The sequence below is a fragment of the Meles meles genome, chromosome 1, assembly GCF_922984935.1.
Source record: "Meles meles chromosome 1, mMelMel3.1 paternal haplotype, whole genome shotgun sequence".
Taxonomy (NCBI): domain Eukaryota; kingdom Metazoa; phylum Chordata; class Mammalia; order Carnivora; family Mustelidae; genus Meles; species Meles meles.
Genome location: NC_060066.1, coordinates 133,239,347 through 133,262,339, shown reverse-complemented (window position 1 = coordinate 133,262,339; position 22,993 = coordinate 133,239,347). Strand labels below are relative to the sequence as shown.

The window sequence follows — 22,993 nt, the reverse complement described above, 5'->3', positions numbered from 1 at the left end:
GCCATTTGTATGTCTTCTTTGGAGAAGTGTCTGTTCATGTCTTCTGCCCATTTTCTGACACGATAATCTGTTTTTTTGGGTGTTGAGTTTAAGGAGTTCTTTATAGATCCTGGATATCAGCCCTTTGTAGTATCGTTTGCAAATATCTTCTCCCATTTCGTGGCTGCCTCTTTGTTTTGTTGACCGTTTCCTTTGCTGTGCAGAATCTTTGATCTTGATGAAGTCCCAAAGTTAATTTCTGCTTTTGTTTCCTTTGCTTTTGGAGACATATCTTGAAAGAAGTTTCTGTGGCCAATGTCGAAGAAGTTACTATGTTTTCCTCTAGGGTTGTGATATATTCCTGCCTCATACTGACATCTTTTATCCATTTTGAATTTATCTTTGTGTATGGTGTAAGAGAATGGTTGAATTTCATTCTTCTACACATAGCTGTCCAAGTTTCCCAGCACCATTTATTGAAAAGACTGTCTTTTTTCCACTGAATATTTTTTTCCTGCTTTGTTGAAGATTATTTGACCATAAAGTTGAGGGTTCATATCTGGGTCCTCTATTCTGTTCCACTGGTCTGTGTGTCTGTTTTTGTGCCAGAACCATGCTGTCTTGGTGATCACAGCTTTGTAGTAAAGCTTGAAATCAGGCAACGTGATGCCCCAGTTCTGTTTTTCTTTTTCAATATTTCCTTAGCAATGCGGGGTCTCTTCTTGTTCCACACAAATTTTAGGATTGTTTGCTCCAGCTATTTGAAAAATGCTGATGGAATTTTGATCGGAATGGCACTGAAAGTATAGATTGCTCTAGATAGTATAGAGATTTTAACAATGTTTATTCTTCTGATCCATGAGCATAGAATGGCCTTCCATCTTTCTGTGTCTTCTTCAATTTCTTTCATGAGTGTTCTGCAGTTCTTCGAGTACAGATCCTTTACCTCTTTGGTTAGGTTTATTCCAAGGTATCTTAGGGTTCTTGGTGCTACAGTAAATGGAATCGATTCTCTAATTTCCCTTTCTATATTTTCATTGTTAGCGATTAAGAATGCAACTGATTTCTGTGCATTGATTTTGTATCCTGCCGCATTACTGAATTGCTCTATGAGTTCTGGTAGTTTGGGGGTGGAGTCTTTGGGGTTTTCCATATAAAGTATCCTGTCATCTGCAAAGAGAGAGAGTTTGACTTCTTCTTTGCCAATATGAATATTTTTTATTTCTTTTTGTTTTCTGAGTGTTGTTGCTAGGACTTCTAATACTATGTTGAACAAGAGTGTTGAGAGTGGGCATCCTTGTCGTGTTCCTGATCTCAAAGGGAAGGCTGTCAGATTTCCCCCAATGAGGATGATATTTGCTGTGGGCTTTTCATAGATAGATTTTATGAAATTGAGGAATATTCCCTCTATCCCTATACTTTGAAGAGTTTTAATCAGGAATGGATGCTGTATCTTGTCAAATGCTTTTTCTGCATCAATTGAGAGGACCATGTGGTTCTTCGCTCTTCTCTTATTGATTTTGTCTATCACATTGATTGATTTGTGAATGTTGAACCACCCTTGCATCCCATGGATATATTCCACCTGGTCATGGTGGATAATCTTTTTAATGTGCTGTTGGATCCTATTAGCTAAGATCTTGTTGAGAATCTCAGCATCCACATTCATCAGGGATATGGGTCTGAAATTCTCCTTTATGGTGGGGTGTTTGCCTGGTTGGGGGATCGGGGTAATGCTGGCTTCATAGAAAGAGTCTGGAAGTTTTCCTTCTGCTTCAATTTTTTGCAACAGCTTCAGGAGAATAGGTGTTATTTCTTCTTTGAATGTTTGGTAGAATTCCCCAGGGAATCCATCAGGTCCTGGGCTCTTGTTTTTTGGGAGGTTTTGATCACTGCTTCAATCTCATTACTAGATACTGGTCTATCCAGGTTGTCACTTTCAGCTTTAGTAGTTTATAGGTTTCCAGGAATGCATCCATTTCTTCTAGGTTGCTTAACTTATTGGCATGTAACTGTTGATAATTATTTCTGATGATTGTTTCTATTTCCTCAGTGTTAGTCATGATCTCTCCCCTTTCATTCATAATTTCATTAATTTGGGTCCTTTTTATTTCCTTTTGGATTAGTTTGAACAGTGCTTTATTGATCTTATTAATTCTTTCAAAGAACCAGCTTCTAGAAATAAGGACGTCACTGGCAACATGATGTCAATTAAAAACTTGTTTTTCAATAATCACTCTCAATGTGAATGCCCCAAATACTCTCATAAAATGGCACAGGGTTGCGGACTGGATAAAACAACAGGACCCATCTATATGCTGTGCACAAGAGACACATTTTGAACCCACAGATACATCCAGACTGAAAGTGAAGGGATGGAGAACCATCTTTCATGCTAGTGGGTCTTTAAGAAAGCTGGGGCATCAATTCTCACATCAAATAGATTAGATTTTAAGCTAAAGACTGTAGTCAGAGATACAGAAGGATAGTACACCATTCTTAAAGGGTCCAAGAAGGTCTAACAATTGTAAATATTTATGTCCCCAACTTGGCAGCAGCCAACTACATAAGCCAACTGTTAAGCAAAATAAAAAGTCATATTGATATGAATACATTAATTGTAGGGGATCTTAACACACCACTCTCAGTAATAAGATCTCAGATCAGCTAAGCAGAAGATCAACCAAAAAACAAGAGCTTTGAACGGCACATTGGACCACATGGACCTCATAGATATATACAGAACATTCCACCCTAAAACAACAGAATACTGGTTCTTCTCAAGGTCACATGGAACTTTCTCCTGAATAGACCACATACTGGGTCACAAATCAGGGCTCAACCAATACCAAAAGACTGAGACTATTCCCTGCATATCCTCAGACCTCAATGCTTTGAAACTGGAACTCAGTTTGGAAGGAATTCAAACACTTGGAGGCTAAACACCATCTTGCTCAAGAATGTTCAATCAACCAAGAAATCAAAGAAGAACTTAAACAATTTATGGAAACCAAAGAGAATGGAGACACATCCGTCCAAAATCTATGTGGTACAGCAAAGGCAGTCCTAAGGGGAAAATACATAGCCATTCGAGCCTCACTCAAAAAAACTGAAAAATCCCGAATACACTAACTCTTTTTACACCTTAAAGAACTGGAAAATCAACAACTAATTAAGCCAACCCCAAGCACAAGAAGGAAAATAATTAAGATTAGAGCAGAGATCAATGAGAAACTAGAGATACAGTAGAACACTTAAGCTTTTAAAATTGAAGAATCCTGAGCAGAAATAATATTTTTCCATGTAAGAGTTGTATAACACAATGGATACAGCTGCCCCTTAACTATTTTATTGTGATACTACTGAGCTGCAAAAACCAGAAACACAATTCATGGGATAATTTAGGGGCTTAAATGCTTTTGCACGGGCATCACAAAATAGATTTTTTTCTAACAAGAAGAATGCATTTTTTTTAAAATTTTATTAGTGAGAGAGAGAGAGAAAGAATATGAGAAAGCATGAGGGGACAGAGGAGCAGAAGGAGAAGTTGATTCCCTGTTGAGCAGGGAGCCTGACTCAGGGCTGGATCCCAGGACCCCAAGATTATGACATGAGCCCAAGGCAGATGTTTAACTGACTGAGCCACCCAGGTGCCCCAAGAAGAGTCTATTTTTAAATATTACTCATGATTGACAAAATTTTCTTAAATCTGACTAGCTCTTACATTTCTCATCTTAGATTTTCCTGCAGTCAAGCATTCCCGGGTACTATCAGAGTATCTCACAAAATTTTCTTCTGCATAACTTTGCAGGATCTTTTTCAATCTTGAAATCCCTCTTTATATAAATCTGTTCAAACAAGGATCCTCTCTTATCTTCTAATCCTGAGTCTATAAATGTTTATTAATTTTTTACCTTTTATATTATTGGCTATAGTTTCTTTTTTTTAAAAAAATTCTGTAGCTATCTTTTAAAAAACTGAAGACCAGGAACGATGATTTTTATTCAATCTACTTTTAATGTTAGGTTATTACTATAATATGGTATATTTTAAAATGAAAAATTACTTATTTAAAAGTTATAAGTAGTAACTTTGAGGTGTATGTATGTGTATACGTTTAAATTATATATTTTGAGTATCTCATTTTCATGTAAAGTCTTCCTATAGGCTTTCAATGCCCAGAAAATACTATTCCACACAATTCACTGATTTGATGCTTTGGATCAAACATCATTCTATCGGATCAAGTTGAATCAGACATAAGTTGAATGAGCCAATCCATCTGAAGGAGTTGCATTCTAATATGTGAGGTGAGTATAAAGTAATAACTCCCCTATGTGACAAGTGCTACTATACAGGAAGCATAAAGAGCTATAAGATCTCACAGGAAGGAAAGGTTAATTAGGAGGAAACTAAGGAAGCTGTCAAAGAAAAAAATGACATTTGGAGCAGGCCTTGAAGGATGAGTTCACCTTTTTAAAAGAAAAATGATTAAATGTTTTAAATGATTTAAAAATGATAATTATTTGTTTTTATATTAATTCATGTATGTTTTCTTCTTATCTCTTGAATTTTGTTCCTGACCAACATGCATATTTTTAAAGTTATGCAAATTACTTTTTAATATTTTCAATGTATAAGACAAGAAAAGAAGACACTGAAAAACTGAGAGGACTATTACTAATGGGAGAAGGCCCTCTAGCTTTCACATAAACGTTAATAAAGTAATAACACATTGCCATGTAATAAAGCCTGATAGTGACTTAATAACAACATAAATGTTCACTGATAATGAATTTATGTTTACATATGTATCTACACACATCTAGATATGTATGCATATAAATACATACATATATACATATGGATCATAAATGATTATTAAACCTTTTTAAAAGATACGTAGTTTTCAGCTCTATAGCTATTCCTCGTCAACATAATGTAGTTACCATCCTCCCCTAGGAATTATTTTTTGTAAATTTTATTTACTCATTTGACAGAGAGAGAGAGAGAGAGAGAGAGAGCGAGCACGAGTAGGGGGAGGGGCAGAGGGAAAAGCAGATGTCCCCCTGAGCAGGGAGCCTGACACGGGACTGGATTGTAAGACCCTGAGATCAGGACCTCAGCTGAAGACAGATGCTTAACCATCTGAGCCACCCAGGCACCTCCCTCCTCCAGGAATTATTGAAAACAGTAAAGCTTTGAAAGTATATAATCTTGGATGAGCATGGGCTTTTGTTGGCTCCTGGACTATTTATAGGTTGGTTGGTTTGTTTGTTTGTTTGTTTGTTTTGGGTCCTACTCGCCATCTGAATTACTGCATTCAGGGTAGAATTCTGACAACTTCAGCTGTCAGTTTCTTTGATATCATGTCTTGAATGCAGCAGATTTTACCTACCAATAGACGGGGGATACATTAACTGCAACTTGTTTCAAGAGTAGTATTTCTAGATAGGGCCAAGTTTTTCAGTACAGAGTTGCTGTCATTCTCTGAGGAGACACAGACCTCCTGTCCAGATTCTACATCATTCACATATATTTCTCTCAGTGTTCAAAATATAGATTTGGGGCATATAAAAAGCTTTCAGAACCATACAATTACAGCAGTAATTTTATAGATGGGCATTCTCAAATTAGGGTATGTAACCTAGAACCAACTTCTCAACCATCATTTAGTTAAAAGCTTTTCAACTATTCCATTTTACTTTCTCATGTGACACTGAATTTTCATACTTTTCAAAAATGGAAACACGCACAGATTCATGGAGCGTCATTCCCATGCCATCATTAAAGTATTCAAGGTATATTTAATATCTTAGTACCAGGGGAGCCCCTAGCTGCCACCAATTAACTCTGTATGCTGAGGGCAATTGTGTGTGTTTATTTATTTGTTTATGTGCAGGTATCTTCATATTGCCAATCATGCTAACAGATTCTGATTACTTTCTGTGAAGAATACCAACTGAAATGATGTGCAGGTGCCAAATGTTGAAGAGCTCCTATAAGCATCAACCTCAGTAAGTAAAATTAAATGTGTCAGCATATAGACGTTATTTTCTAAAAACAGTCCCAGGTTCATATTTCTTAAAATTAAACAAAAACTAGAAAGCATTACTTACTGGTAAGAAAATGAATGTTTAGTCACCAAGCTGTAGGTAATGAAAGTATCAATGGATGTAGCTCAAAGATCATTTGTTTGCTTGTTTTTTAGATTTTATTTATTTGAGAGCGAGAGAAAGCGAGAGAGAATGAGAGAGAGAGAGAGAGCGTGAGCAGGGGAGGGGCAGAGGGAGAGGGAGAAGCAGACTCTCCACGGAGCAGGGAGCCCGACCTGGGCCTCGATCCCAGGACCCTGGCATCATGGCCTGAGCTGAAGGCAGACGGCTTAACCGGCTGAGCCACCCAGGCACCCCCTTAAACATCATTTGATATAAATGTCTGAGAGGAGGCCTACAGATTGGCCACACAGAGATCTATTACGGGGTATGCTATACGGTATCAGAAGGAGTCAACAAAAAGGCATATTCTTTCACATGAAAATCTATTATTTCAAAAAAAAGAAAAGAAGATGTATTATTTCAGCATTGCAGTAACAAAGAGATTTTTGACAAACCGAACTAGGCAATCTGATGCTGTTATTTTTATTATTAAAATAGTAAAGTAGCATCGATTATCAAAACAGCTGACCCTCTGAATAGCTCAAATATGGGGAAACAGACACATCAAAGGTAAATCAGTTAGTATTTTGGCAAATGAATAGGGGGAAGCCAAAGGGCACTGGAGAGTGCTCTAGAGAGCCCATTTAAACCACGGCAGAATTAAAGATAGATCATATTTCTGCTGATATTGGGAAATTAACTACGTGAACAACAGATTCTTAAAGTTTGTGGGTGAGATGGCACTGTTAAAATAATTTTGTACCATATTCTTTTCAGTAATAATTAATAAGAACTACAAAGTCCTTCCCCAACCTTATCTTTTAAATTTATCTACTCAAGCAGGTCTGTTGAGTCCTGACCTTCACACCTCCTTTTAGGGATTCCTGACTGCCTAAAGCATTCTTGCAGTTCTATCTGATCTGTCAACAGCTTTTAATACCAGCATTTTGGGGGATTCCGTTATCCTGTGAAATTTAATCTCACCTATTTAAGCTTGCAGAAAGTACTGGAGGGAATTATTAACAGATTTCCCCTCATCTTCTTAGAGGCTAGTGCTGAGTGATTGGCTGGTTTCCCTGAGGACCCGCAGCTGAGAAGCGCTAGTTTGTCAGTAGCATCCTATTTAGCATGTGTGTGAGGCCACCAGGGAGACTGAAAGACATTTGGAATCAGAATTACATCAATATGCTGATGATGCCTCAATATCTTCGTTTCATCAAACCTGTATCCCGTAGCATTAATGCTTTCTTAACTAAGATGGAAAGTGCCCCCGAACAGCATACTGCTTACAGCTCTAATTAGACAGCTGGAAACGACACTGATGATACGTAAGAGCGGTGGATCAGCAGTCTTGGCATCACCAGGAAACCTGTTAAAAATGCAAATTCTCGGGCCCCTCCCAGACCTACTGAGTCAGAAACTCTGGGACCCAGGCCCAGCAAGCTGTGTTGAACAAGCCCTCCAGGTGATTCTGATGCATACTAAAGTTTGAGAACATCTGCATTGGAAGAATGGGATGTGGGTGTCACTGCTGAATCTATTGGGTGCTGCCTCCTAGTTTAGCAGATTAAAGCACTTCCAGATCCAAATGCACTGTGTTTGGTTACTAACCACGTGATGTTAAATGTAACTGGCTTTTATAATAATTCATATTTGCTGCAAAAAGATGAGAGAACTTTATACTGTTCTGTATTCCCATCCTCTAAAACCATCTGAGAATTGGACTGAAGCTTTGCATATAGGCACACTGACATGCTTAACAGTGAGGACCTTAACCAACAAAAAGTAACACATTATTCCCAAATTCCATGCAAGAGCCCAAACCCATTACACAACACACGTATGTGAGAAAAACCCTAAATATCCATTTTTGTCATTCTTCATTGACTTTAAAGAAACTAACCGTAGTTACAGTATGAGTGTATTGGGAGTAGAAAGCATGGGAGGAATAGGAGAAAGACAAAGAAACTGGGCACAACATTAAATTTTTCATTTTGGTTATAATTTTTTTCTAGAGTATATTCTCCCAAAATCCTGTCTTGAAGTATTGAACTTCCTCTTGACAGGTTCATAGCTTAGCATTGCCGTTTCATGAGCTCTCTTCTGATGTACCAAAACCAAGTAATGGACATGAGGCATTAATACCAGAACCTCTGGTAATTCTGAAAGCCCTGAATCCTAAAAAGAGCACAGGCACTGGTCAATACCCCAGCCCTAAAATCTATGCATATTCTGATAATGTATTACATATTATTTCTTCTCTCATGCTGAGGAATTTTGCCTAAAATTACCAAATGAACTTTCAAAAGCCTATTATTCTAACACTGGTCTAACCTGGAAAGTATTAGTTGTTGTTGTTGTTGTTTAAGATTTTATTAGGGATGCCTGGGTGGCTCAGTTAGTTAAGCCGCTGCTTTCTGCTCAGGTCATGATCCCAGGGTCCGGGGATCAAGTCCTGCATCAGGCTCCTTGTTCGATAGGGAGCCTGCTCCTCTCTCTGCCTCTGCTGCCACTCTGCCTGCTTGTGTGCTCTCTCTCTCTCACTCTCTCTCTCTGACAAATAAATAAATAAAAATCTTAAAAAGAAAAAGATTTTATTAGTTTATTCTGGGGGGAGGGGTAAGTAGAAAGGGGAAGAGGAGAAGAGAGAATCTCAAGAAGACTCCCTGCTAAGGGCAGAGCCCCTTACTGGGCTCTACTTCACAGCCCTGAGATCCTGACCTGAGCCTAAATAAAGAGCCCGGCCCTCAACCAACTGAGCCACTCAGGCATCCCAAAAGTATTAGCTCTCTTAATGCCAGAGGCCCTGATGCCAATTCCCTCCGAAAAACATTCATTTCACAATTCTTTGCTGAACACTTTATATGTGGCCCCACTGTGCTAGGCTGGGGGAAGAAACAAAGGAACCAAGAGAACTGACCATGGCCCCTGTTCTTATGGACCTCACAGTCAAGTAGTTTGAAGATCATATAAAAAATTTGGTTTCCTGTAAGCCAATAATAAACATCCATTTGTTTTCATGGTTTTAATTAGGCCCCAGATCCATCTGAGTTCTACTAAGCTGTACTGCAATTGGGTGGCCTGTTGTTCCACAGACCCATTGTTTTTCAACAGTTTGCAAACCATGGCTCAGCACAGTGAACTCTGGCCTTAGGGCCAGCCGTGACTGGACTCTGAATCTTTTCCATTTTGTAAGCCAGTCGCATTGACTAATGGCCTACTCTTCCAATTAGCCCCATACAGCCTCCCTTCTGACCAAAACCTCTTTAGTTAACTTTCAACAGAGCAGTCCTTTTAAAATTTAATTCAGATCTTGGTGCTTAGGCTCAAAACAGTCCAGTGGCATCCTCTCTCACACAAAAAAGCTAAATGCCTACAAGACTTCACCTGTGCCACAAACTGTCCTCTCTTACACTGTTCCAGTGTTCCAGTGTTATAAAATTTATGTTTTTTATATTTCCAGACATTTAACAGTCTTCTTTAATTGCCTTGCCTGGAATGTTTGGCCCCGATCTCTGCATTCGCTCACCTCTTCATTTGTCTGCCCCAAAGTCACCTTATTAGAGAGGCCTTCCTGGGCTTTCTCATTTACAAGGGCAAATCCTACCACTTATTCTACCATACCCTCACCCAAATACACATGCCTTATACTTCTACATTCATTAACTTTTCTCCATAGCACTAATCACCTTTCAATACACTATTTATGTGATAGTTAGTTTGATCATCAAGTGTCTTCCCTCAGTAAGTACAAGCTGTATTAAAATTGTATTAAAATTGCCAAGACAATGGCTGGTACATAATGGATGCTCAATATGTGTAGGTTGATTAAATCAATATATCAATAAATAAGTAACAAATGTCTACCTCTACCCTCACAAGTAATTACCTGGTCTCATTTTGTGTCTGTGTTCTACTGAGGGTGGAAGAAAGAGTCATCACTCATTTCCAGTTACCACTGTTAATGGAAGATGACTATAAGATAAAGTATAAAGTAACTTGCCATTTCCATCTGGGGACATCTTCCCTTCCAACTCTCAAGGTGCAGCTTTTATAATGAAAACTTCTTTGATTTTGGAATCAGAAGAACAAGATTTAAAATATTAAGTTCAAAACAAATGTGCCAACTTTTTATTCTTTGCTGAGGCTCTCTGATATGCATGGAGATATACAGGTGAATATAATTAGCTATTATCCTCCTTTTATCTTAGGAAAGTCATTTAATTCCAGGATGGATGTTTTCTTTTTATTTGCAACATAATGAAATTGTACTAACTGATACTATAGATTGCACTCTAGGAAAAAACCTCCCCAGATGATATGACCATGCCTACCTTGGATTTTGGAAAAAAAGTCTGAATGGGTATAATAGATAAAAGAAAACCCAGAGAATAAAGTTGACATCTGAAATGCAGTCATGAACCAGTGGTGACTCTGATATTTTAGTGAGATTAATCTATAGTGTGGTTAATCTACATGTGACAAATTACCTATTGAATATAGTTATAATTCTTACCTGGTATCGAGACTCCAAATATATTAAGGCATTTTAAAGCAAATCAAATTCATAATACTGATTTGGATAACATGAGTAATTTACCTTTCTATAAATATGTTTTTTTCTTGTTCTTAGAACTAATATCCTTTATAAGGCATTATCTTCCTCTAATAGCATTAAATTTTGAGAAGTCCAATGGTACAAGTACCCAGTCGATGCCTCACCCAAGATTAGTCACCAGTCACTTGTAAGAATGAAATAATTTTAAATCTGTCATTTTTAGTAAGTTCTCATTATTAATTCTAAATAATGCTTACATGAGTCTCTTAAAAAAATAAATGGCAATCTCCTTGTTCTACTGGTTTCGCCACAGAATGAATTGATTTAAAGTATGACCCAGGCGTATGACTTTGAATGCACCTTGTAAACATGGCTTATAGAGATTCCAGTTGTCTCTAATTACCACATTCTCCTAATATCCTACATTTTGTGATGAATCCCTATTGTTCAGAAATGAATGACGACTTAGCACATTCCACTGTTACTAGTTAAATACAATACATTTCAAAGATACTAACACTAAGAAAAAGAAGCACTTAGTATTGACAAAGATAAATTTCTCATTTTATCCAATAAAGTATTATAAAATAACCTTTTTACTTTGAACGTCTGAATTGGGGGGGAACCATGGGTCGCCCAGAAATTTTTTAAATTTGCATTTCACAATTTCAAGAACATTCTGATGACTGGGCTAGGAGACTGCGCATTAACAGTTTCATCTCCTAAAATCTGTTGCATTACAACTCCCTATTTTCTGATGGTTCCATTTTACCTCCTCGGGGACAGCTCTTATATTAACAAAGCCTTTTCTGAAGACGATGGACACGCGGCGGGCTCCACAACATAAAGCGGATGTCGCACAGTCGAAAGCAGTGTCTCCAGCTCCGAGTACAATCACGACTCCCCGTATCGATGGCAATGGAGAGTGACAGGCGCACATTCCTGAATGATGAAAGGAAAACCCCATTTTCAAGTGGAGAAACCATTTCTGCATGACAGCTCAAAAGATACTTGTACTCAAAGCAGTGTAAAATTGCATCTTGCGGTTGCCGAGGATGGAGTGTCACTATCAAATTATTCTGCTTCATTGAAAGACAGTTTTATTCCCATTTAAAAAATATGCTCATATATGTAATTTCATAGTCAGTACCTTTAACTTCTTTTTTCTTCTAGAAGGATTGCTACAACACATTTTGAAGAGCTTAGGTGCTAACAAACTGGAATCAATCAGTTAAAACACGCTTTGTCAAAGTCATGTTATGTATTTTGAACTTAGTGTCATGAAATTTCTGTTTGTTAGAAGGAAAAAAATGATCTTTATCATCTGGGTTAACATAATTGACAGCATTTCATGAAAATATTTTACTTAGATATTATTTTCTAGGATTTATAATGTATAGCTCTGCTATATACTATATTTAGGAAATTTTGAAAATTTACTGAAGAATTTCTATGTAACTGAAGAATTTTTAACAACTATTTTCTTGAAATAGTTAAAATGAACTTTCTTTCCTTTACAGTTTTTTCCCGGTTTTGTTTGTAAAATAGAGCTATAAAAGAAATAGGACTTTCTACATGTCCATTTCCCAAGGACATATATATGAAGACTTGATATCCGTATGAAGATTCTCATAAAAAAGTAAGATGCAGGTATCTTTATGTGTTAGGCATTGCTGTGTTATCTAATTCAGTAAAACTATTGGGAAGATAAATTACTCTAAATGAAATGGCACCACGGGCAGCATAGGCCTATAATCTCAATAAGTGTAATCATCCTGCTTGGAAGAGTACATTTGGGATTACGTAATTGGCCTTCTGTAATTCTCAAAAATATATGTACTATGACCTTCTTTAGAAAGGGCTGCAGGTATAGAAGCATCCCCTTCTCCTGGGAGGAGGAAGGTGGACATGGTCTTCATGCTCAGCTGTAAACTTCTGCAGAATGACCTAATAAAGTTTCTTATCTTTTTAAATTGTAGGATAAAAATGTAAGCCTTTATCTTTTCACATGCAATTAGATGTTAGAATAGCTGAACTTTAAGACTTTAAAAATATATGTCTAAAGGATTTAGATGATCTGGTTGTAGAGAATATATTATAGTTTCTTTATTACTAAGACTGACTCTCATCCAACCAAAGCACAGGACTGGTTTAAGCTTCTGGTTGCTCTTCTCAGGCTGCATGCAGTGATATTACACAGAGACCACATACTAGAGTGTCTATCAAAGTGTTTTCCTTTAGCTTCGTAGATCTGCTGTTCAGCAAGAAACTCTTTCTGCCTGCTTAGACACAAATGCTGTAAGATATGTGAAAATGTGTCCTACTTTAAAATTAATATATACATATATATGTATATTTGTGTATATATATTTACATTATATATATATTTACATATATATTTACATATATATTTACATTATATATATATACACACACATATATATGTGTTATTATATATGTGTGTTATTATACATATGTGTGTTATATATATAATATATATATATTATATATGTGTTTATATATATATTATATATATAATATATATATATAATATAAAATATAAAATAGTTCCTAAACTGAAGTTCCCGCCATTTCTTTTAAGAACATCTCCCAGCTGGGGTGCCTGCATGGTTCAGTCAGTTGAGCATCTGCCTTGGGTTCAGGTCATGATCCCGGGGTCCTTGATGGAGCCCCATGTCTTCAGGCTCCCTGCTCCGTGGGGAGCCTGCTTCTCCCTCTCCCTCTGCCTGCTGCTCCCCTGCTTGTACTCTCCCTCTCTGTCAAATAAATAAAATCTTAAAAAAAAAAAAAAAGAACATCTTCCAATATTTGTTTGACTCTTCCTTTGAAGCAACTTTACATCATGCAGTGTAGACCTCTATATGACAGAATGGAAAAAAATCCTTATGATGATGTTTTATTGGAAGCTTAAAACAAATGGATGATCCTGGAAAATGATTACATCATACTTGTTTTTAACTTTATATTGCTGTAGCAAAAATGATTTGAAATTTGAACAGTGCCCCCCTGAGCCTAGATTTAATATAAATTTATAATAAATAAACAACAGAGGCAACAGTAGGAACACAAAACAATGTTTTACCTGCTTTACTGCTTTTGGCTACAAGTGGCAAAAAGTCTTTGGATGTGTAAAATCCGTGGTTCTGGGTCAGGTCTTTGAAGATATGGTTTTTATTGGGGTCTGGCAAACCTAAGTAATAAAAATTTATAAAATCTCATTAGCAGAAGAAGGGGGGGTTTCCTACTGTATATTTTTAAAAAGTAGAAAGCTGAGATCATGAAAATAATATGGTTCTGAGAAGAAAAAAAATCTGTAAGCAAACCAACATAAAAATGTATATAATACATCATGACAGACCTCAGTGTATACCTTTACTATATAACTAAGCACACATCATAAATCATACATTCAAGTACACAAATGGGTATATACAGAACCATGGATACACACAATACATGTACATTTATTGTTTAAGGGAAAATCAGGTTATATTATTTCCTCATGTCATAAATAAAAATAATTTCTAGTGTATTAGAGTACTAAATATAAAAAACAATCACAAAACTAAACACAATATCAATATATATGTATCTAGTCCTGACTATGACAGATCGTTCAAAGAAAAAAAAAACTTGGGAGAAAAAGATGTATTTTTACCACAAAAAATCAGCTAATTGATTAATCGGAGCATTATTTTAACAATAAAAGAATGGATAACAAAATAGGGATAATGAAAAATATAAACAGCTTCTAAGCAACAAAATTTTAAATACATTAGTAATTTAGGAACTGTAATTTAAAACAATGAAATATTATTTCCTGCCTATTAAGAAGTAAAGTGAAAAATTTTAAGAAAATTAGACTAGGGGCGCCTGGGTGGCTCAGTGGGTTAAGCCGCTGCCTTCGGCTCAGGTCATGATCCCAGGTTCCTGGGATCGAGTCCCGCATCGGGCTCTCTGCTCAGCAGTGAGCCTGCTTCCCTCTCTCTCTCTCTCTGCCTGCCTCTCTGTCTGCTTGTGATCTCTTTCTGTCAAGTAAATAAATAAAATCTTAAAAAAAAAAAAAAGAAAATTAGACTATATGGCAAGGGTGAAAATGGAACTTGTCATACTCATTTGATGCAAATACACATTGGTGTTTGATTTCTAGAAAACAGTTTTGAATCTATACTAAGGGAACACTAAAATATGCAAATAAAGACTTAATGTGCATAAATAGTCAATGCAGAGAGAGAATGAAGGAAAACCAGAATGCCAATAAAATGAGTAAGTGAGCTTACTTTGAAAAAGAAAAAGGCAATAGAACACAAGGCAGCCACTAAAATGAGTATTTGAAAAATATCGGAATTGGACTGTAGTCTAAATATAGTCTGAAATGAGCTAGCAGGATACAAAACTATAGAGTATGACTCAAGTTTCATAAAATTTGAATGGTGATCATTTCTGGTGGTGGGACTGTGGATAATGTATTTTTTCATTATTTATTTCCCTAATATTCTACAACAAGAATTCATCAACCATATAATTAGGAACTAACTGCTAAAATTTTGAAAAGAAAATGAATAGCAGACCATTTTTTTTTTCAAAGTATAAACAAAGCAAATCTGACAGCAATCACCCTCCATAGAAAAGTATAGAATTAACTCATCTCAGATCCATAAACATAGGAGAAAATTTATAGTTTAACTTTATTTACTTCCCCAAGCTCTGGGTTATTCTAGAGAGGTAAGATTTCATTTTATTGTTAAATAAAAGCAATGAGTATGTTGGTGGACACCTAGAGTAATAAGGATAGCCCAAGAATGACTTTCTTATGTGTGATAAGGTAGGTACCCTATCTCATCTGAAAGATGAAGGGGTTTGTGGATTGAGTGAGTGTATAACCAGCAAGACTGCTTTGTTCCTTCAAATTAATTTAAACATTTTTCTTCCCTGTCCAGCATTCCTTCCTCCCAAGGATTTGCCCTTTGCTCATAGATTATTAGTTTAAGATCACTTGTCATTAAAGTTATTTTATTTATCTAGGAAGGTAGGCAAGTCATTTGATTTAATTTGCTTTGGTGGCTTTTTTTTTTTTTTAAAGCTTTTCTTAAATTCCAGTTAGTTAACATACCATGCTTTGGCTTCTTTATAAATGAAATAAGACTGTTTCCTCATTTTCTGACACAAAGGATTACTCCTTGGGTATATTTATAACATGGAAACTATTACATAAATGTGTGGTTATTTATATAATTCTTTTAGAAAGACTAGGATAGGGAATGGTTATGGTTACATAAAAACAGTGGAGTATGTACTTGAAGACTCTAATAACAAAACAATTTTTCTTGAAAGCTTTAAAAGATGACTATAGTTTTAGCCACACCTGATTAGTCTAACCAACACACACACACACACATACACACACACGCTACATATTGAAATTTAAATAAGGACCCTGTCTCCCCTCCTCTTACATGTATTACTATATTATAGAGATAGCATATGTTCTGTAGCACTTCATTTTCCTATAAACACACACACACACACACACACACATGAAAAACAACATGGAGTGCTGTGCAATTTCAAAGACATACGGTAAACAAAAATCTTTAAAGAAGATCAAAAACAAAGCACAGAAAATATATGTGGCAGATAAAAGTTCTGCACTTGCTGTCAATAAGGTCTAATATCCTCCCTTTACTAACTCTTAGTCTGAGCTTTTTTCAATACTTGCCATGGTTAAGACAGAGAGAGAAATTAACATCATGATTATTTTCTATAGACCCATTGCTAAAATAATGTTTCTAAAGAAATGCAAGGCATTCTTATTGAATATACCACCGGATCCATGGAGAAGACTTTTCCTATCCTGCAAGGATTATTTCAGAAGAAAAAAGTTTTGGTAAAATTTAAATTCATTTTTTCACTTGGATCAAGAGACTGACAAGGACAACTGAATTTCCTGCACTTTTACCCCATTCTGCATTTATCACTCTAATGAATTTAACATTTACTGGATCAGATTCTTTCTGTAAATGTTCAGGAGGGCACCAGTTAGATGTTCTGACTTATGGATAATGGCCTAATGAGAGAAAAAATGAGCCAGAAACTGGACAGGATCCATATGTTATTCATTCCTGTAGCCTCTTTAGCCACACCCCAGGGCACACATCCTTTTAAGGTCCCAAGGTCCGGGGAGGTCTTCTCCCTGACCTGGCAGGTCATCCCTTATGACCTAGGGCAATGCATCTGAAGCCCTCCTCACAGAATGTTTGGTAGCCTGGCCCAGCTGGCAAAAGTGCCCTAGAATCTTCTAACCATGATGCTTTGGGGTGATTAAGAGCAGGACCTTTATCATTAGCCAGACTCTGGTGTGAGGTTTTCCTCTCTCATTTACCATCTCTGTGATCTTGTGGGACTGCCAATAATAACATGTACTTAGCTAGACTATCAGATGATCTGATCAAGCACTAATCTACATATTGCTATGAAGGCATTTTATAAATATGGTTAACATCTATAATCAGTTGACTTTAAATAAAGGAGACTATCTTGATCATGTGGGTAGGCCTCATCCAACCAGTGGAAAGGCCTTAAGAATAAAACTGAAGAAGAAATATTGCCTGCTGGCCCAGCCCACACATTTCAAATTTGCCAATTTCCACAATTACATAAGCCAACTCCTTGAAATGAATTCTATAATATGATACATCTGTATCTATAGATCTCCTAATGATTCTGCTAAGGACAACAATTACACACCTCTCACAAATGTGAGATTTAAAGGAATTTATCTATGTATTTATTCATCCATCCATCCATCCATCCATCCAACCATCTATATTAAGCATTGAGACTTAAAACATAATGGATGCTCATTAAACATTAACTATTGATATTAAGATAGATTTATTTATTCTGTAGTTTATCAATTCTCCCAAATTTCACATCTTATGGCAAGGAAAGAATAGAGTTTAAAGTATTAAACCTTAGCAAATTTAAACAAAGTGCTACAAAAAAAGAAAAATGAAGCAATATTAAGTGAAATAGGAGAGATAATGAAACTTGCAAATACCCATCTATCAAAGAAAGATTTCTGTGAGAGTAGGTGGCATATTAATAAATAAGGTATGTGTCTCTATCAGAATGATTTCAAAATGACACTGAAATGACTTTTTAATTCACCTTTCAGTGGGAAGAAGGAGGTTTATGAATAAAGAAGAATTGACAAAGATTTGACAAACAAAACAGCTCAGCTTAGTAGAGGTACAGTGTTCTCTGTCTTTCAAGAAGGCCAGAGAGTTTCTTTGTTCCTCTAGAATAGTTATTGGAGTTTTTGGTGTTTCAGCATATATTTATTAAAAGGAACACCACCTTAAGAACTACTGCAAAATGAAAAATTTCAGCTTCTACTAAAATAAATAAATAAAATTCTGCTTATATCACAGAAAGTATAATTTACCATATATTGATTATTTAGATTACAGCCACTGTTCTAAATGCCTGGCATATAGATGGTTTTTACATATTAAGTCATTTAATTCTCAAAACAATCCTATGAAACAGAGAACATTATTTTCTGCCTTTTAGATATGAAGAAACTGAGACACATATAGGCTTAAGTAACTTTGCCAACGGTCAGAGAACAAGTAAGGAGCAGTACCAATTTCTATTCTGGACATTCTGGTTATGAGTCTATGCATTAACTTCAAAATGCTGCCTTTTCTGTATACAATGTTATCATTGAGCCCTGTTATAATATGATGTTACTTAACAAGTGATATCTAAATCACTTAACAGATATGCATTAAATGCTTCACTGTGAGGCCAAAGATACACGCATAACACAGAATGTGTCTGTGGCCAGGTTCCAATCCAGTGATAAAGACAGGCTGCTTCTCTAGGCTGTATCTTTGTTTTGTGATTATTTTCTCTAGTACAATTTCTTTTTGAATTGTTTTCCTTCTTAACTGTATTCCTCTTGGGTATCTGCTAGTTATTTTTCAATATTTGATAGTCTTTGAAATATGTATCTCTGCTGTGTTTCCAAAGCACCTCTCTCTGGAACAACTACAGAATACATAACAGCAGTGTATATAATAAATTTTTGTGCTCATATTAAGTTCTGCACAACTTCAGTAACATTAATAGGATATTAAATACTCTGATTCATGTTATCATCTAGTAACTAATAGAAGAGAACTAAGCTTTTCAGGCTAGTTTCTCACAGGTATGGCAGGACATATTTAAGAATTCCCCAGATTTTATAATGCCCACCTGTGTTACTTCACTGGCTTGCTTATTTGGTGTTAATTGAAGGGAGCAAGCATTCATGTGATGCCTCTCATTCTTGATGGCAACCGCTTGAATGACAGCTAAGCTGTCATGGGAAAGACAGTGACCAGATGCCTCACAAATCCCACAGACAGAAGACAGAACACTGAGAGACTGCCCCAAGTTCCTGGCAAAGGAATGTGGCGTACAGAAACAGGGCTACAGAAATGGGTAGAGAGCATACCAAATTCTCTACAGATTTGTCAATTCCTCTTATTCCATACTAGTGCTTTGTCGGTAAGAAGATGTTACTAGACAAAATTCCACTGATTATATCAGTATTCACAAGTGGCTGAAAATAGCAAAATGTGTCTGATAGCAAATGTCATAAGTTTTTCGCTTTTCCAAGTACTTTTGTATCTGAGATTTCACTTTCTTCTCACAGAAGGAAACATGTTGTGTGCTCGCAGTCCTCATTTCCTAAGCCTCCTCTGGGGAATGGAGCTGCATGAGGAAGAACACTAAAATGTGCAGATTACACATGGATTCATTAAAAAAACTCTCACTGAGGGACACCAAGCGATCCACCACAGCGATCCATCCATGTCTTCGTAAGAGAAATGTCCCTGTGTAAGCACTGCTTTTCTTTATTTCTGTTTATTAAACCTTTAAAAAAAAATCTTAATGCCAATTGACTTATTTCTATCATTACTGGTAAAGAGAGCATGTGAATAAGAGGAAAACCTCTAAAGTCAGACTTCCTGCATTAAAATTCCAGTTTTAGCACTTACTAGCTATTATGACCTTGGGCCAGTAAATTACTCTTTCTGGGCAGCAGCAGCCTCATCATAGTATTGTTAGGAGAATAAAATGAATACAAATGTGAAGCTCTTTTCAGAGATGTGAAATGGTTCCTTTTATTTGCATTTTCTCCCTAAAGAAAAGCTTTTGTTTTGATATAATAAAATGATACATTTGTATAGACATAAATTAAAGGTTCACCTAATCCATGATATGCACAATTAATATTACTACGCATTTAAGTAGTCAGTGTTGGGCAGATTGGTATCAGAGTTCATAAAACTTAGCAACCTTGGCTAGAATAAAAGACAGTAGCCAAACCAGGGTATTTTCTGACCTCATTTATTGTATGGACTACAATGGACTCAAACCACATGTGCTTTAAGACCAGGAAATTAGCAAGATTAAGACCCTCTCGGGGCACCTGGGTGGCTCAGTGGGTTAAAGCCTCTGCCTTCGGCTCAGGTCATGATCTCAGGGTCCTGGGATCGAGCCCCACATCAGGCTTTCTGCTTGTCAGGGAGCCTGCTTCCTCCTCTCTCTCTGCCTGCCTCTCTGCCTACTTGTGATCTTTGTCTGTCAAATAAATAAATAAAATCTTAAAAAAAAAAAAGACCCTCTCATGTTTAATTTGGCATTCAAATGGGAGCAGTTAGAGTAACATCAAGCCTCCAAGAGCACTGGCCTAGGAGTCTGAAGAACTGGGTTCTAGTTTCATTATTTCCCCTTTCTAGCTATGTTTGGATATAATTAATATGATGGCTCTCGAATTCCTTGATTCCTGGGATCATGACCTGAGCTGAAGGCAGAGGCTTTAACCCACTGAGCCACCCAGGCGCCCCCAAATTCCTTGATTTTAGAATGAAAATGACCCTACTGATTATACATCAGTATAATAAAAAATTTTGAGTTGTTCTCAAAATTAGGTAGAAAAATGCACATAAAAGCACTCTGGTAAATCTAAAACACCATTGAAATCTTAGTCATTCTTACTGTCTTGGGCAAAACCCAAACCATGGAAAATAAAGACTCACAGGATAAAAAGATTCACAGTAAATACTTCCAAATATAGAAGCTATTGCAATTAATCATAAAAAGACACTTAAATGGCTACATATAAGACATGTGAATGTAGGAATAAAATGATAAATACATGTATTTATGGATATACATTTGTATCTGGATGTTTTTATACTTATTAGAAAAGGTAAACTAGTCTTATATCAAGCCCAAAGTGCTGGGATTACACCATGGAAGTCAAACACTCCTTTCAAGGACCCAAACATTCCAGAATTCTACAATGGATTATAAAGTTTTTCATCTGCACTTAAAGATCACTTACATGATTCGAAGGATTTATATATTTCCCAGAGACAACAGTGCCATATGGGTTATCACTCTAAGATCTATATATTGACTAGAAAGAGAACAGATCAATGATGGCCTATTGTGCTTCCTTTCTCAATAAAACTCCCCATCTTTTCCCCAATGCCCCACTGTAAATACATTTAGTTCAGACTGAATTCAGAAAGAATGGAGTGATTCAATATAACACATGTGAAATCAGATCAACATGCATCACAATAGTGTTCATTTCATTGATTTTTCAAATCCCCATTAAACATCTGTTTCGTGTAACTGCTGTCTAGTTTCTCTCTCAATGTGACCACATGCCTTAATCATGTGTATCACACAATTGGTTAGCGCTTAACAAGATGAAGACTTAAAAAAAAAATGCTATGAATGAAGTCACCATCTCAAATCATATTTTTTCCCATTATATAAGGTATTTTTCTATATGGACACATGTAACAAACAATGAAATCCAGAACCAAGAGAAGTACTGAGCACTCATACAATTTTGAAAATCTGATGCTGGATTATGGTCTTTTTTGTATTTATGTTTAAAACAGTAAATTTCAAAAACATTGGAGAAGAGAATGAAAGAACCAAAGATGATACTTCCTCCTATGTTATTATGGACATACTTCAGTTGGTTTTTATGATTTCACGTAGAAGACATGTACAAGTTCTATCATACCAATGAGATCAATATATATAACTTTGTATTAGAACTGAATACTAGGCTCCAACTCAGAGTAGTATTTATGGGTGAAAAACAACATAATATATTAAGAAAGCAATGTATTCACAAGTGCAAAACATATGAAATAAACCGATTTTAAGTAGTTAAAATTTTTCTAGAGAACTTTTTAACCTGTCATAAAATATTCAGCAATTTCATATAACAAAATGTGATTATGGTTCACTGTGCATTTTGGTCTCACATTTTTTGTTCTCTTTATATATTTGGAATAAAATAGAGAAGAGAGGCTATTTTAATTGATAAAATAATGCCCAAGAATTCAAAAATGGACAAAATATCCTTGAATGTGTTTTACTTTCCTGACAAATATAATGCCCTATACTCAGGATCCATCTTAACTTGGACCTATGAAACAACCAAACCAACAAAATATTGGACAAAAAAAAAAAAAAAAGATGAAGCATTTTTCTTTATACTTTTGTGATATCCCAGTTGTCTTATAATTAGTAGAAATCATTTTAGTAATTAAAATTTAATTTTAATACAAACAAGATCTCCCTAAAATCTCTCTTCTAGAAAAGAAATATTAATATGATTTCCTATTTCTGTTACAAAATTCTACCTATCACTTTGATTTCTGGTATTATTTATTAAAGTGTGCTTTATCTCTTGGGCCTCTTTCTCTTTATTTCCTTCCCTTCTCTTTTCTCCGTTTCTCACTCTCATTTGGCTCTTGCTATAAAACAATTTCCTTAAATTTTAATCTTCACATCATGAAGTAAGGGTAAGCAAAAAAAAAACCTCAAATAATATGCCTCGGGCAAAGGTTTTTTCCTTAATGACTGGAATTCTTATATGTGTTAGGAAATTACTATTTAGAACTATGTAAGTATACTATATTCCAAAGTAAAAATCATTAATAATAAAATACTAAAAAGGAACAGTTATATTACAAAATAAATCTACCAGACTTACAAAGAAAACAAATTTGCAACAGCCACCTGCTGTGGAGATGAGGCAGTAATCTCAACAGCAGGAAATAAAAGGGAAGAGAGGAGAAAAATACAAAAGCACAGACATTAAAAAAGTAATTAAAACACTTATCTCCATCGACATACATAACGAAAAAAACCCTCAACCAACCACCTAAAAACATACTCTATTGAACTG

The 22,993-nt window shown here is 35.9% G+C and overlaps 1 protein-coding gene across 1 annotated transcript in view; it reads right to left on the bottom strand.

The window, feature by feature from the left end:
• Positions 1–22,993, bottom strand: part of DPYD (dihydropyrimidine dehydrogenase) — an 868,613-nt gene that overhangs the window by 487,790 nt on the left and 357,830 nt on the right. Inside the window, exons 9-10 of the mRNA XM_046016334.1 lie at positions 13,799–13,906; positions 11,468–11,637 (exon numbers count right to left, since the gene is read on the bottom strand). Coding sequence (XP_045872290.1) covers positions 11,468–11,637; positions 13,799–13,906 — 278 coding nt within the window. The remainder of the gene's footprint in view (positions 1–11,467; positions 11,638–13,798; positions 13,907–22,993) is intronic.